At 36.2% G+C, this 12,521-nt stretch overlaps 1 protein-coding gene across 9 annotated transcripts in view; it reads right to left on the bottom strand.

Annotated features, from left to right (window-relative positions):
- PTBP3 (polypyrimidine tract binding protein 3) overlaps nucleotides 1-12,521 on the bottom strand; it is a 50,388-nt gene that overhangs the window by 15,831 nt on the left and 22,036 nt on the right. For 8 of the 9 annotated variants that reach the window (XM_050987154.1, XM_050987160.1, XM_050987159.1 and 5 more), the window contains 5 exons: nucleotides 11,133-11,297; nucleotides 7,565-7,675; nucleotides 5,299-5,473; nucleotides 2,195-2,272; nucleotides 1,419-1,549 (listed from right to left, as the gene is read on the bottom strand). In XM_050987154.1, the coding sequence (XP_050843111.1) occupies nucleotides 1,419-1,549; nucleotides 2,195-2,272; nucleotides 5,299-5,473; nucleotides 7,565-7,675; nucleotides 11,133-11,297 (660 nt within the window). The remainder of the gene's footprint in view (nucleotides 1-1,418; nucleotides 1,550-2,194; nucleotides 2,273-5,298; nucleotides 5,474-7,564; nucleotides 7,676-11,132; nucleotides 11,298-12,521) is intronic. The other variant, XM_050987161.1, reaches the window with a different exon arrangement.

Raw genomic sequence — 12,521 nt, 5'->3', positions numbered from 1 at the left:
GGTCAACCAGATTTTCTATAGAGAGAAAAAGGAGTAACAGGCGTCAGACAATCAATACTGAAAAACAAGTACTACAGAACTGCCAAGAAATATATTTCCAACAATTAGTGCTGTAGTACATTCTTATTTTTTCCTTGTAAGAAGTTGGGCATTACTCTATACATTGACATCGTATCATGCACTACAGCACTAAGTTCTACATGAATTCTTAGCTATGATTTTTACTATGTAAAGCATCAATGTCCTAAAAAGAGCTTCACATGGGCTTATTTTTAAGAGGCAAGCTCCTTTTAGATTCAGAAAATAAACAGTCAACTGCAAAAAGCACATCTGCAGCCATCATCAGAAACACACAGATATATTGTAAAATTAAAGAAAAAGTGACTTGTTTTACAGCCCTGCATACAGCTGGGTTTTTGATGATTACTGTGAATTTGGCTGTTAGTATGAAAACAGAAACCGAACAGTTACTTAAAGAAACTGGTGATCAGACTTTTAAACCTCAGAAAATGAAGGGAACTTCAATTTTGCCAACAACTCCTAACAGTTTTACAGTTAAGGAAATATGTGCAACAAGAATTTTACATTGCTGCAATACGACTGCTTATCAATAGTCAAAAAGAATTGTGTTTTAAGTCAGGGCCCTGGTAAAGCTTGTTTATTTTTTTAAGATTATGTATATTGCTTTTAATTAAGAACTGATCAGTGTTTGAATAACATGAGGAAGATTATAGACCAGCCTATGTCATTTCCACTACAAAAATAACTTTCAAGTTGTCCTTGGTAATTTTACTGCCACCATATGAAAAAGCATCAGTGTGGTACTATGAAAAGTGAAAATGGGTACTTATTAACTTTTAAAAATAAATGTAGAGTGATGTCAATAACATAATGTACCCGTGTTCTTTTTCTTCAATCTCAAAACAGTGCAAAACTAGAAAGATCCTACACATGTTTAGAAAGGTACTTGATTTGGCATGGTTTTCTTTCCTTTTCTGTTTCCTCATTTCCATTTAATTCCTTGTTTTTTAACCAATGTAAGGAAAAATCCTTTGCTTTCTTTACAGATAAAAAAGCACACAGAGAAGTCATACTAACAGAGATATCAGTAAATTATCATATGTATGTTGTTTACATCTTCAAACATTTCTTACAGTTGACCACAGACTTCTCTCTAACTACTAGTTACACTGCTAAAACGGGGTTCTTAAAGGAAACTGTGTTAGGAAGCTTTTCACTGATGATGGGAGTTTTTAAACCTCACCAATACTGCTAACTACCTAAAACAAGTATAGATGTGTCCTGGGTTTTATATTATCGGCATAGAGAATTTTTCTTATTCCTTCAGCTAATGTCATTGTTCAAGGATTCTAGCAGCTGGCACAAGGTGACACATCAGTTTCACCAATCAAACTTACTTCAGGGTTGAGGTTGCTAACTAGTAAAACAGAGTTTCCTGGAATACCAGGAATAGTCATGTGTCCAGGCACTGCTGATGTGGTGACTGTGAGAGGACCAAGTGCCCCAGGAACAGGCAGAACAGAAGGACCTGGAAAAGTATAGATAGCATCACTTGACATCTCAAAGTGGTTAAGGAAGAATACATGAGCAGGTTATATTTGACAAAAACATCAATATCTAATTTAAAAATTATTTTAAGGAATTTAGTTATTACTAGTATCTGACCAATAAAGCAGGAAGCACCTCCCTTTAAGAGAAAAAAAGAAATATTCAGCTAAGCAAATAGATCCAAACAAAAGGGGACATAAATTGCAGCCCAAGAAAGAAAAAAAAAAAATCAGCACACAAGTTTATCCCATGCTAGAAAGAGAAATCTCACAGTCTAAAAAAACTATGTATTTGTCTCTTGATAGCCAGAAAAGTGGAGACTTCCTGCAATTTGCTTTGAATGTCATAGCAGTTTCTGAGAAAAAAATAAATACTCAATTTCTTCTCTTGCAGGTAATCTTTGTAATGGAATTTAGATTCTTTGCTTATTGAATTATAAACTACATCAGGGTATGGTTTTTATTACAGAAACTTATTGAGTATATATATGAGAAAGACTTACAATTACTCAAATTAATACTGTGTTCTGATTGCTATATTTTAAAAGAAATGTCTCTGAACGGATGTATTCAGATAAATCACTAGCCATAACTACAAACACCACATTTTTAGAAAACAAACTTACCTGCTCCCTGAGGAAAGCCCAAGGCTGGGGCAAACCCAGGAGGCCCTGTATATGATGGAAATATGGTATTTTGGGAAGCTAGAGAGAACAGATAGATTTTTATAAAGCAGATTTTAAAAGCTTTAGAAAACAGAAGAGATTTCAGCAATCAGAATCAGCTACCAATATTGCTATTTTGACTTTATATGTGCTTCCAGATGTTTATAAAAATGTTTGGGTTAAAACTCTTATTGAAATCCAAGATTCTATGTTGTACAAAGACAATTTTCAGCCACTTTTGAAAGCAAATATTCTGGTCAGCCTCAGCATTCATCTCTAAAATGAAGTCCGGGCAAAATGTAAATTAGAGAAGTTTGAGTAGGAAAGCACAGCAGAGACTAGTATCCATTAAAGCCCATATTCAATGGTTTCTATTCACACAATGGACAAGTATTCTAGAAATTTTCTGTAAGTAAATACAGTCAAAGATGTTTTGCAATGATTAGATACAACTCCTGAATACTAAGATCAGTATAATTTAAACAACACAAACTTCTACAACTAATCTGAGGTTCTGAATTTTACTAGCTGCTGAAATGCATAAAGCATATATATTCTGCTTTTTAAGGAGATGCACTTTCCCAATTTGTGTAACTTTGTACATAACCAGTGTTTTTTACAGCTCTCCTGGAAATCACAAGCATTAACCAGATTTGGAAGATAGCTCAGTGATTTCCACATTAGTATGTGGAATCAAGTGCTACCCAGGGTAGCTCACAAAGTTATGTTCTAAGCAGTTAGATAGAAGCTTGAGCTGTGGATTCATTCATATGTAAGGACACACCAGATTTTAATTTTTTCAAATGGGGCATGTATAATTCTACAAGCTCGGTAATATGTCTGTTTTACTACTCAAACCTCCACACTACTGACTAAAATAGAGCTACTAACAAATGGTTATCAAAAGAATAATACAATACCGGAAAAAGTATCTATTATGAATTAGAAAAAGAAATGTAACAGACACCACAGATCAAATATCCATGAATACTGCACCACATTACACCACCTCTTATCTGTGGCAAAAAAGTATCTTTCATACAAAAAACTGAACACATTTATGACACCAAAGCAAGCAAATACATTTTTGAAATTATACTGACAAGTTCTGGTATTATAGTTATTAATCACTTATACACATTCCAAGAATGGTAATGGAAACATTAATGAATAAATAGATCAAGAACTTTTATTCTGCCAAATAAGACCAGCATGTTGCACCCTGATACCAAAATCAGGAATGTAAAAATTGTCAAATTGAGCAAATGCAGAAAGATGTAGAATTCTTTTTTTTCTTTTTTTTTTTTTTTTTTTTTTTTTTTTTTTTTTTTTAATTCATTTGCTTCATGGCTATCAGCCTAGCTTTCTAAGCAAGCCAATTCAGGTATTTCTGCTCACTGGATGCAAGAACTCTTTAAATGCAAAATATGCACAAAATCTGTTTGTTTATAGTGCAGTATCTTTTCCACAGAAAGCAGAAGAAAATTAAAGAAAAAAGAAGAAAAATTATAGTTCTTAGATACCTATTCAAGAACAGTTTAGTTTTGCTCTTAAGATAACTTCAAGTCTACAGTAAAAAACCAGATACATTATTCTGAAAGTTACCAGCTTCGTCTTATAATTCTACATCAAAACTACGTCCACTAGTAATAAGAAGTAGTGAAGTAGTTACATGACTTAGAACATCTTTCCCTCATGTTCTGTAACTAAGCTTCTCAGAACATGCCAATGACAATATGTGCACGTTGTCATCACTGACAGAAAGGCTAGGAAGCCCACTTCTCCCCGTCTACAGCTATTTTTTATTGATTTTTTTAAATAAATGTGCAGCTGCTTCACTATGAATGTACCACAGACAAATTTTGGTACAGACATCAGACTATTACAGTAAAAGAAAACAAGGCTCCTAGCAATGAAAAGCTTGGGAGAGTGAGAGGGAAAATAGGGAGAAGTGGGGAGAAGTTTTCATGTGTTATTCTCCAAAAACATAGTTATTTCTGCCCTACAAGCAAGTGCAGAAATCAACTACTCTAATTGTACTTTTTCCTTCCACTGGCATTTCAAATAGTGCAAGTCTAATTAATTAGAATATATTAGACTTGTAACAGCACATTTCTATAATGTTGTATGGCAAATTCCACCATCCTCCTCTGCCCCACACTGTAATGACATTTGTCCATTACCTAAAGATCACAAGGCCTGCATTTAAGGGCAGCATTAAAGACAAAAATCAAGAAAGTAGTGAGTGCAACTCACTTTCTTATTCTTATCTAAGCTAACTAACTCAACAATCCAAAAAATCAAACCAAACCAGTATTTGTCCTAGCTGCCACAGAAAAGTAAAGGAAAATAGGGAATTATTCTCCCACACTTTTTACTGTGATAATTAATTGGACAGTTCTTAGATACTTATTCAACAGGTAAGACAGTTCTTAGCTGTGTATTATTGCTAATAGTTGTCATTAGAGAGAGAAAAATAGCTAAAATCACTCAAATTGTGTTGTGAGCATTTCTCCAGGGTCACTTCAAGCAAATTGTGTCTCCTCTACACTAAAATGACTTCTAAAATTTAAGAAAAATTCTTAAATTTATATTTTAAAAGATGAGTACAGACATATATAAATAAGTATAGAATTTTGGATTTTCTTAGTTTTGTTTCTTGAAGCACTCAATTATCCTAAAATACCAACAAATAAGAGCGAATATCCTTAAAACACTTATTTTCAAGCAGCTTTAGGCAGCCAATTTGTGATGACTTCCATTCTAATATGCAATATTTACTATGTTACCTGTACCAATGACACAATTTCACAGCTTTTTAGTAGTATTTTGTAGCTTTTTTACAACACTTTAAAATTTGCCCACTAGTACTCCTCAGGTTACTGTTTCAGATATTAATTTACCATGACTTCGACTTGAATTTTTCGACTTTCCATACGAATTTTACTGGATATAGCAAACACAAATATACCCCTCTATGAACCTGATATGAAGCCAAAGCATAAATGCGACATAAAAATTATGATCTCAGCATGTATTTAGCACTAGAAGTGAAGGTTTCTTACCAAAGGGAGTAGATAAGGATGTCTCCACAGTTCGTTGGCCATCACCAAAAGGAAGGTCAATACGAGTGAAATCTCTACTTTTGTCATTGTTGTACTTCACTGTTAGGTTAGTTAACTTGGAGAAATCAATACGCAGAGTACAGCAGCCAGTGTAGATACAATGGCCATCCAGAGACTGAAGAAAAATAATTACATTTTCAGAGATAAAACACATCATGGCAGCCATCACTACAAGTTTATATTATTATTGCAGCCTTTCAGGACTTGAAGGTGGTCTATAAGAAAGATCAGGACAGAACTTATAGTAGGGCAGGTTGGTATAGGACAAGGGGTAATAGTTTTAAACTGGGAGGGTTGATTTGGATTAGCTATATAGAAGAAGATTTTTACAATGAGTGTAATGAAACAGTGGCACAGGTTGCCCTGAGAAGAGGCTGATGCTCATTGGACAGGGTTCTGAGCAACCTGATCTAGTTGAAGGTGACCCTGCTCACTCCAGGGGATTGGACTGGATGACCTTTAAAAGTTGCTTCCAATCCAAACCACCCCACTATTATAAAGTATTTGCCTCACAATTGAATCTAAACAGTAATTCACCTTCTGGTATTAAGGCCTCTTTTTAAACACCAAGTAGACAATTATGCTGTGACTATCCTTACCTAAACCTCTAGTGTAGTCTACTAGTTAGTATTATATCACTTTGTGTCAACTGGACAAAACACACCTTTAAGCATGACTTGACTTCTTATGTCTCTAATCTTACTTCTCTCCCACTCAACACACAATATCAGATGGTAAGAGGAACACTAATTTGGAAATTTTAACTGCAAGAACTGACCCTTACATGAAGGACTCTCATGTAGGATCTGAAGCACAAGTCCCATGAGGAGTGCTGGAGGGAGCTGAGGTTGTCTGCCCTGAGAAAAAGGAGGCTCAGGAGAGACTGTATTGCTCTCTACAACTGCCTGAAAGGAAGCTGTAGCAAGGTAGGAGTCAGTCTCTTCTCCTATGAAACAAGTGACAAGAGGAAATGGGCTCAAGTTCTGCAAGGGGAGTTTAGAATGGATATTATGAAAAACTTCTTCATCAAAAGGGTTATCAGGCATTGGAATAGACAAGTGGGGCAGTCACCATCCCTGGAGGTATTTAAAAGAAGTGCAGATGTTGTGCTACAGGACACAGTTTAGAAGTGAACTTGGCAGCATTAGGATTCAATGACCTTAAGGGTCTTTTCCAATATAAGCCCCAGACCTAGGCATGACAGAGTGGACAGATCCTGTGCCCAAGAACACCCAGAAGTGGTGCATAATTGTTGTAGGTGATGCCCTGCCACCATAGAGGCACTTATCTACTGACCTGGCCATTGGTCTAAAAAGTTCTCTCTGGGACTTGAATCACAGGTATCACAAAAGGACTGCTAAAGCTTTTCTACACATCTGACTACTTATTACCTCCTGCTCCCTTTGTATGAGAACTAAAGATGACTTGGATGAAGGGGCAGAGGCCTCCTCAGCACTTTCACTGACCACACAAAACTGGGAGGAGCGGCCGATAACCCAGAGGGCTGTGCAGCCCTTCAGAAGGACCTCAGCAGCCTGGAGAGATGGGCACTGAGGAACTTCCTGAAATTCAGCAAAGGCAAGTGCAAAGCACAGACCAGGGCCTGATCTGCTGGAAAGCAGCTCTACAAAGAATATGTATCCTTGTGGACCACAAGATGCCTGTGAGGCAGCAATCTGTCCTTGTGGCCAAGAAGGCCAACGGCAGCTTGGGAGGCATTATAAAGAGCACTGTCAGCAGGTCAAAGGAGGTCATCCTGCCCCTCTGCTCAGCACTGGTGAGGCCATATTTGGACTGCTGTGTTCAGCTGTGGGCTCCCAAAAGAGACATGGAGCTCTTGGAATGGGTTCAGTGTAGCCTTACAAAGATGATTAAGCAATTGGAGCATCTCTTTCACAAGTAAAAGTAGAGGGAGCTACTGTTCAGCCTCGAGAAGACTGAGAGAGAATATTATAAATTACTTTCTTTTTGATAGATTCATGCAGGTCCTGGAGTATATATGCTATAGATTTGTTTGCAGTTGATGATAGAGTGGTGTCCTCTTAAATAAAGAGAGATGACAAAGTTATTCATGTGCAACAAGAGTATTAGAATGGTGAGAAATCACAAAATTAACAGTCAAAATATTCCTAATGCTTCCCCTGTCCCTTAGCAAGGAAAACCCCCCAACAAACAAACAAAATCAAGCTGAATACATTATACTTACCATTTTGGCATAATATGCATTCATTGCATCAGCATATTGGAGCAGAGCTTGAAATTGATTGTTCTTATGGAACATGACAATCTTCAAGACAAAGCCAAATTTAGAGAAAATCTGTTAGGGAAAAAACATGGCTTTAAGAAGCAGTGAGTAATTCATGCACACTAAAAACTAGCATTTAATATTCCAAATAAATTTCTGAAAAATATTTCTGTTGCGAGAGCTGGATAAAAACTGTGTCAACTGAGAATTTTGTTTCAGGTAAAAAAAAGTAATTAAAGAAAGGCTACAAAAGACAAGAAAGAAGGATAAAATTTCCTTAAAGAATTAGCAATGTCTAATCAACTAAACAGGGAAGGACAGTCCAAACAGGCATTTGTCAAGTATCTGCAGATAAATTGTGAATAATGAATCAGAATTGAGATTTGAGAAATGGACTTCACAAGCCATAGAGTCACAGAACACATTGAGTTGGAAGGGATCCACAAGGATCATCAACTGAGTCTAGTTCCCAGCTCTCACCCCAAGAGTCACACCATGTGCCTAAGAGCATTGTCCAAAGGCTTCTGGAACTCTTGTCAGGCTTGGCACTGTGATCCCTTCCCTGAAGAGCCTGTTCCAGAGCCCAACACCCTTTGGGTGAAAAACCTTTTCCAATCCAACTTAAACATTCCCCAACTCGGCTTCATGCCATTTCCTCAAGTCCTGTCACTGGTCACAACACTGAAGAGATCGGTATCTGCTCCTTCCACTTCCCCTCTGAGGAAGCTGTAACTGCAAGGAGGTCTCCCCACAGTCTCCTCCAGGCTGAACAGACCTCATGCACTCAGCCACTCCCCATAAGGCTTCCCCTCCAGACGTTGTACACTGCTGATTCATATTCAACTTGCCATTGACCAGGATGTGCAGGTCTCTTTCCACAGTGCTGCTCTCCAGCCTCATGTTCTCTAGCTTATACACATTACCCTTTCCTGTTTCCAAGCTAGTTTAAAGCTGTCAACAAGCCCCACTACCTCCTACACGACAACCCTTTTTCCCCTTTGAGAAAGGTACATCACATCAGGTATCAGTGGAACAGGTGTTTGAATAGATTATCCCATGGTCAAAACTACCAAAATTTATTCAAGTACACAAGAGAGCCACCTGTTGACCTGATGGATCTATTTCTATCAATATTATTCCTTGTTACTGGAAGTCAGTTGAGATGGGAACTGCAATCTGCATTTCAAGGTATCCACCTTTATGTTCTGTACATTAGACAAATGCTGCAAATCTGTTTAATAAAATACAACTTAAATAATTGATGTGCTTATTAAGACCCACTGCCTAAACTAGAAAACAACAAGAAAAGAAGCAAGAAAAAGACTTTGATTTGAACCTACCCCTATGCTTTATAATCAAATGGTATTTGATTTATTGCAAACATAAGCATTGCAGAAATACTTTTAAAGGCTGAATTTAAATATATATACATTTAAAATGAGAGTGTGCATTACATGAAGATGTTTAAACAAAAGCAATGCCACCAAGAGCGAGGACAAAAGTAATGCTAGGACGTATTATGCAAATGCAGGAAAAAAAAGTCCAGTCAAAGAGGAAAGGTGAGTTTGAGAAATACTATTAGTTTTCCAACAAACTGTTAGAATCAATGCAAAGTCAGGAAAGCAGAAATCCCTGAGAAATATTAAACCTGCAATGGAAAGAAAGACCTTAGATAAGCATAAGTATCTCTTGCCAACCTCTTAGGGCCAAGAATCAGTGATACAAGACTAATGTCCCAACCATTTAGACCCAGTTTCTCATCTCTCAGAAACAAGATTTTAAGGCTGAAGTCATCATTTAGTAGGAAAAAAAAAGAACAAAAACCTTTTCACAGCAATTTAAAAGTAGTCTTTGAGTTTCTGTTCATAAAGCACTTCCTCTTCAGAAATGCCTAAATACAGCTTTTCATCATGTTTTTCCATGTTTATCCAGAAACCTTAATAGACCTTTGTAAGGTAATGAAATTTAATGTACTCCTTCCTGTTTGATTTGAAACCTAAACACACGGTATGTATCAACTTTGTTTCTGCAAAGATAAAGCTGAATTTTCAGATTCTTATGATAAATATTTTAAGGCAAATTGTGATTAAAAAAAGTTAAAAGTTAATTTTTGACAGGCAAGACAACTTACAAAATACAATCCAAGTATGGGATGACAGCTTGCCTACTAGTGTTCCATAAGATACTATACTTGCCAGTGAAAATACTCATTTTCATTAACCTTACCACATAAAGTAAAAGTTAAATTGGGCACAAAGTGCTGCTTTAATTAGAGGAGATTGTCCCCTATTAAGAACTCCAAATAAAATCCCTTTTCAAATATTGCTAAATTTTCAAGACATATTGGAAAAGTAGTTGAGAGCAATTCAAATACTGAAAATATAGTGTGCTGCATTGAAGTAGACTAAAATCAAAGGAAAGTACATTAATATGAATTTCCTCTTTGCTTTTGCATTCTTAGAACTAGTACACCTTCCATAACCACAAGAGCTTGTTCTGAGGTTATTCTGAATGCAGCAATAATCCTAAACAGCTGACATAGTATTTGCACAGGTTCGGTAATGAGTGAGCAGCAGTCAAAGATACATACAAAGGTTTAGATCCAAGTGGCAACTAATATGTACACTAGTTAATCAGTATCATGGTGAGGTGATACAGAGAAACAGAAAATTTTACAAGGGAAGAGGAAAAACAGAGTGTTGCTAAAAACAACTGTTGTTTGAGATCTTAGCAGAGCAGGAAAAGAATCTTCCAGGACTGCAGGATCCTACAAAGTCATCCCAGTTATTCTAAACTGTATTAATTAAGAAACTCATATGCGAGGCATGGTTTTTACTGCATAAATTCCTATTAATTACAAAAGTTTCAAGTATGAAAAACTTTGCAATATTTGTAAAGTATCAACAAATATTTTGGACACAAAGAAGTGGTCTTAAACTTACTATTTTTAAACTTAGACCTTTCAACAGCATAGCCCAAACACCTAGCAGAAGCTGTAGTAATGTCTTTCATAACTACAACCTACCATTATTCTAAGCTTACAGAGGTAGTCAAATGCCATTCTAAAGATGAACAATCAAAAACATTTGATTTTAACAAGCAATTTGCATATTACATCACTTGCACTGAGGTATAAAAGTAAACATAAAACCCTAAATATAAAGCACACCACTCAGCAGAAGGTTACTCAGCAGAAGGAGTGTGAAAATATGGATTCACAAGTTCGTAACATTCAGTATTTCACTAGCTCATCAAGAAACCAGAATTAACAGTTCAAGTTTGTTGCTGCTTCTACAGCAAGGAACTAAGTATGACAACATGAAAATCTGAATACTGAAGCCCTGTTTACTTGAATTTTATTTACAGACAACTATTTCAAACCTAGATCCCCGAATTCAGGAAATTATTTTAAAGAGACAGTCCTCACTCAGAAGATTCAGGAACCACATTAAAAAAAAAAATAAAATTAATGGATTTACAGTAGCAACACTGGAACAGATTGTGACTTTTTTTAAGCAGTCCTTATTACCTGATACAGTATGTCTAAAGTGACAGGGCAAAAAACATTTTCAACAATGATTCGAAGAACAGAACCATGACTTGGAAGGACCCCACCTTCAGCAGCAAGAGCACTTGTAATACCCAGGTTTCCATGCTGCACAGCATTCGCACATTGCGGTACAGGTTGGGGTCTCTGAAATTAAGTCATAGCAAAGAGCACAGTTATTTTATATACAAATTACTTATACTGAAACAAAGTTCTCCTAAATGAAAAGGACATAAAAAATAATTTCATAAAACCGTATTTCCTTCATATTATTGATTCGAATCCCACATTAATAAATAAATCAAAACTCTTACTTTCCATGCTCCTCTCTTACAATTAGTCAGTGTAATTCACAGAGTTACAACTATTTTTTTTGTTAAACTGCTACTACTTTGTAGCTATTTTTCTTTGGTTCAGTAAGCTATTGTCATTTTAGACATTTCTCCAGCAATATTATAGGTGACAATATTGTAATATTGTGATAGACAAACAACCAGTCAGCATACCAAAAACTATCTCCTCTGCTTTACTAGGATTTAATTCTCTTCAGGAACTAAGATTTGGTTGGAATAAGCTTAAACCTCTACATCTTACTGTTCTTCCAGAGCAAAGCCATCCACAAAAAATAGGTTCAAATCTCACTCCTCAAAATAGACTTCTGTAATTACGTAAGTCTCTTCACTTATTTTTCATGGGTTTTCCCCAAAGAGGTTTTCATACCTCCTGTGAGTAGCAGGACCATGGAGAGATGTTCCTTTCCAGATGCAGTATTGTGACTTTAAGTCATGTCTCAGCTACACTATTTCTTTGGAAGACAGATTAAACAGGGCATGTGGTACATGTTACCTAGTTCCAGAAAAATATAATCCTGCAAAATAATCTGTACTTCAGGGCTCAACCCAGGGACTAGGACAGTAACAGTATTCAGCTGCTCTACTAGGGTCTCTAATTTAAATTTTATCTAAAACTCAAATTTAAGTGCCAAACACTTAAGCTTATTTTCAAAAGTAGACAATGCTGTTATAGAAGAAAGCAAGTGCCACATACCGAATTGAAAATACTCAGACCAAGGAGTCTTTTTTGCAAATATACATATAGTTTTCCTGAGGCTGTTATGTAAACCACATCCTTAAAACAAAAGTCTGGTAATTTGTTTGGTTTTGCAGATAGCAAACTGATACAGCAATCTTAGATGAGAAAAGAGACAAATAATACCTACCAGACTGACAAGCTTGCAATACTTGTGTGACTTTGTGCCAGCACAAACGAATGACTTATGCCCAAATCACTACAGGCAACTTTCTTACAGATATACACATCACAGTATATAACTTATGTATCTAAATGGGAGGTCAGTTGAAATTCATCTAG

The sequence above is a fragment of the Serinus canaria genome, chromosome Z (assembly GCF_022539315.1).
Source record: "Serinus canaria isolate serCan28SL12 chromosome Z, serCan2020, whole genome shotgun sequence".
NCBI classification, from domain to species: Eukaryota; Metazoa; Chordata; class Aves; order Passeriformes; family Fringillidae; genus Serinus; species Serinus canaria.
The sequence above is the reverse complement of the archived record's forward strand: the minus strand, read 5'-3'. Positions and strand labels throughout refer to the sequence as shown.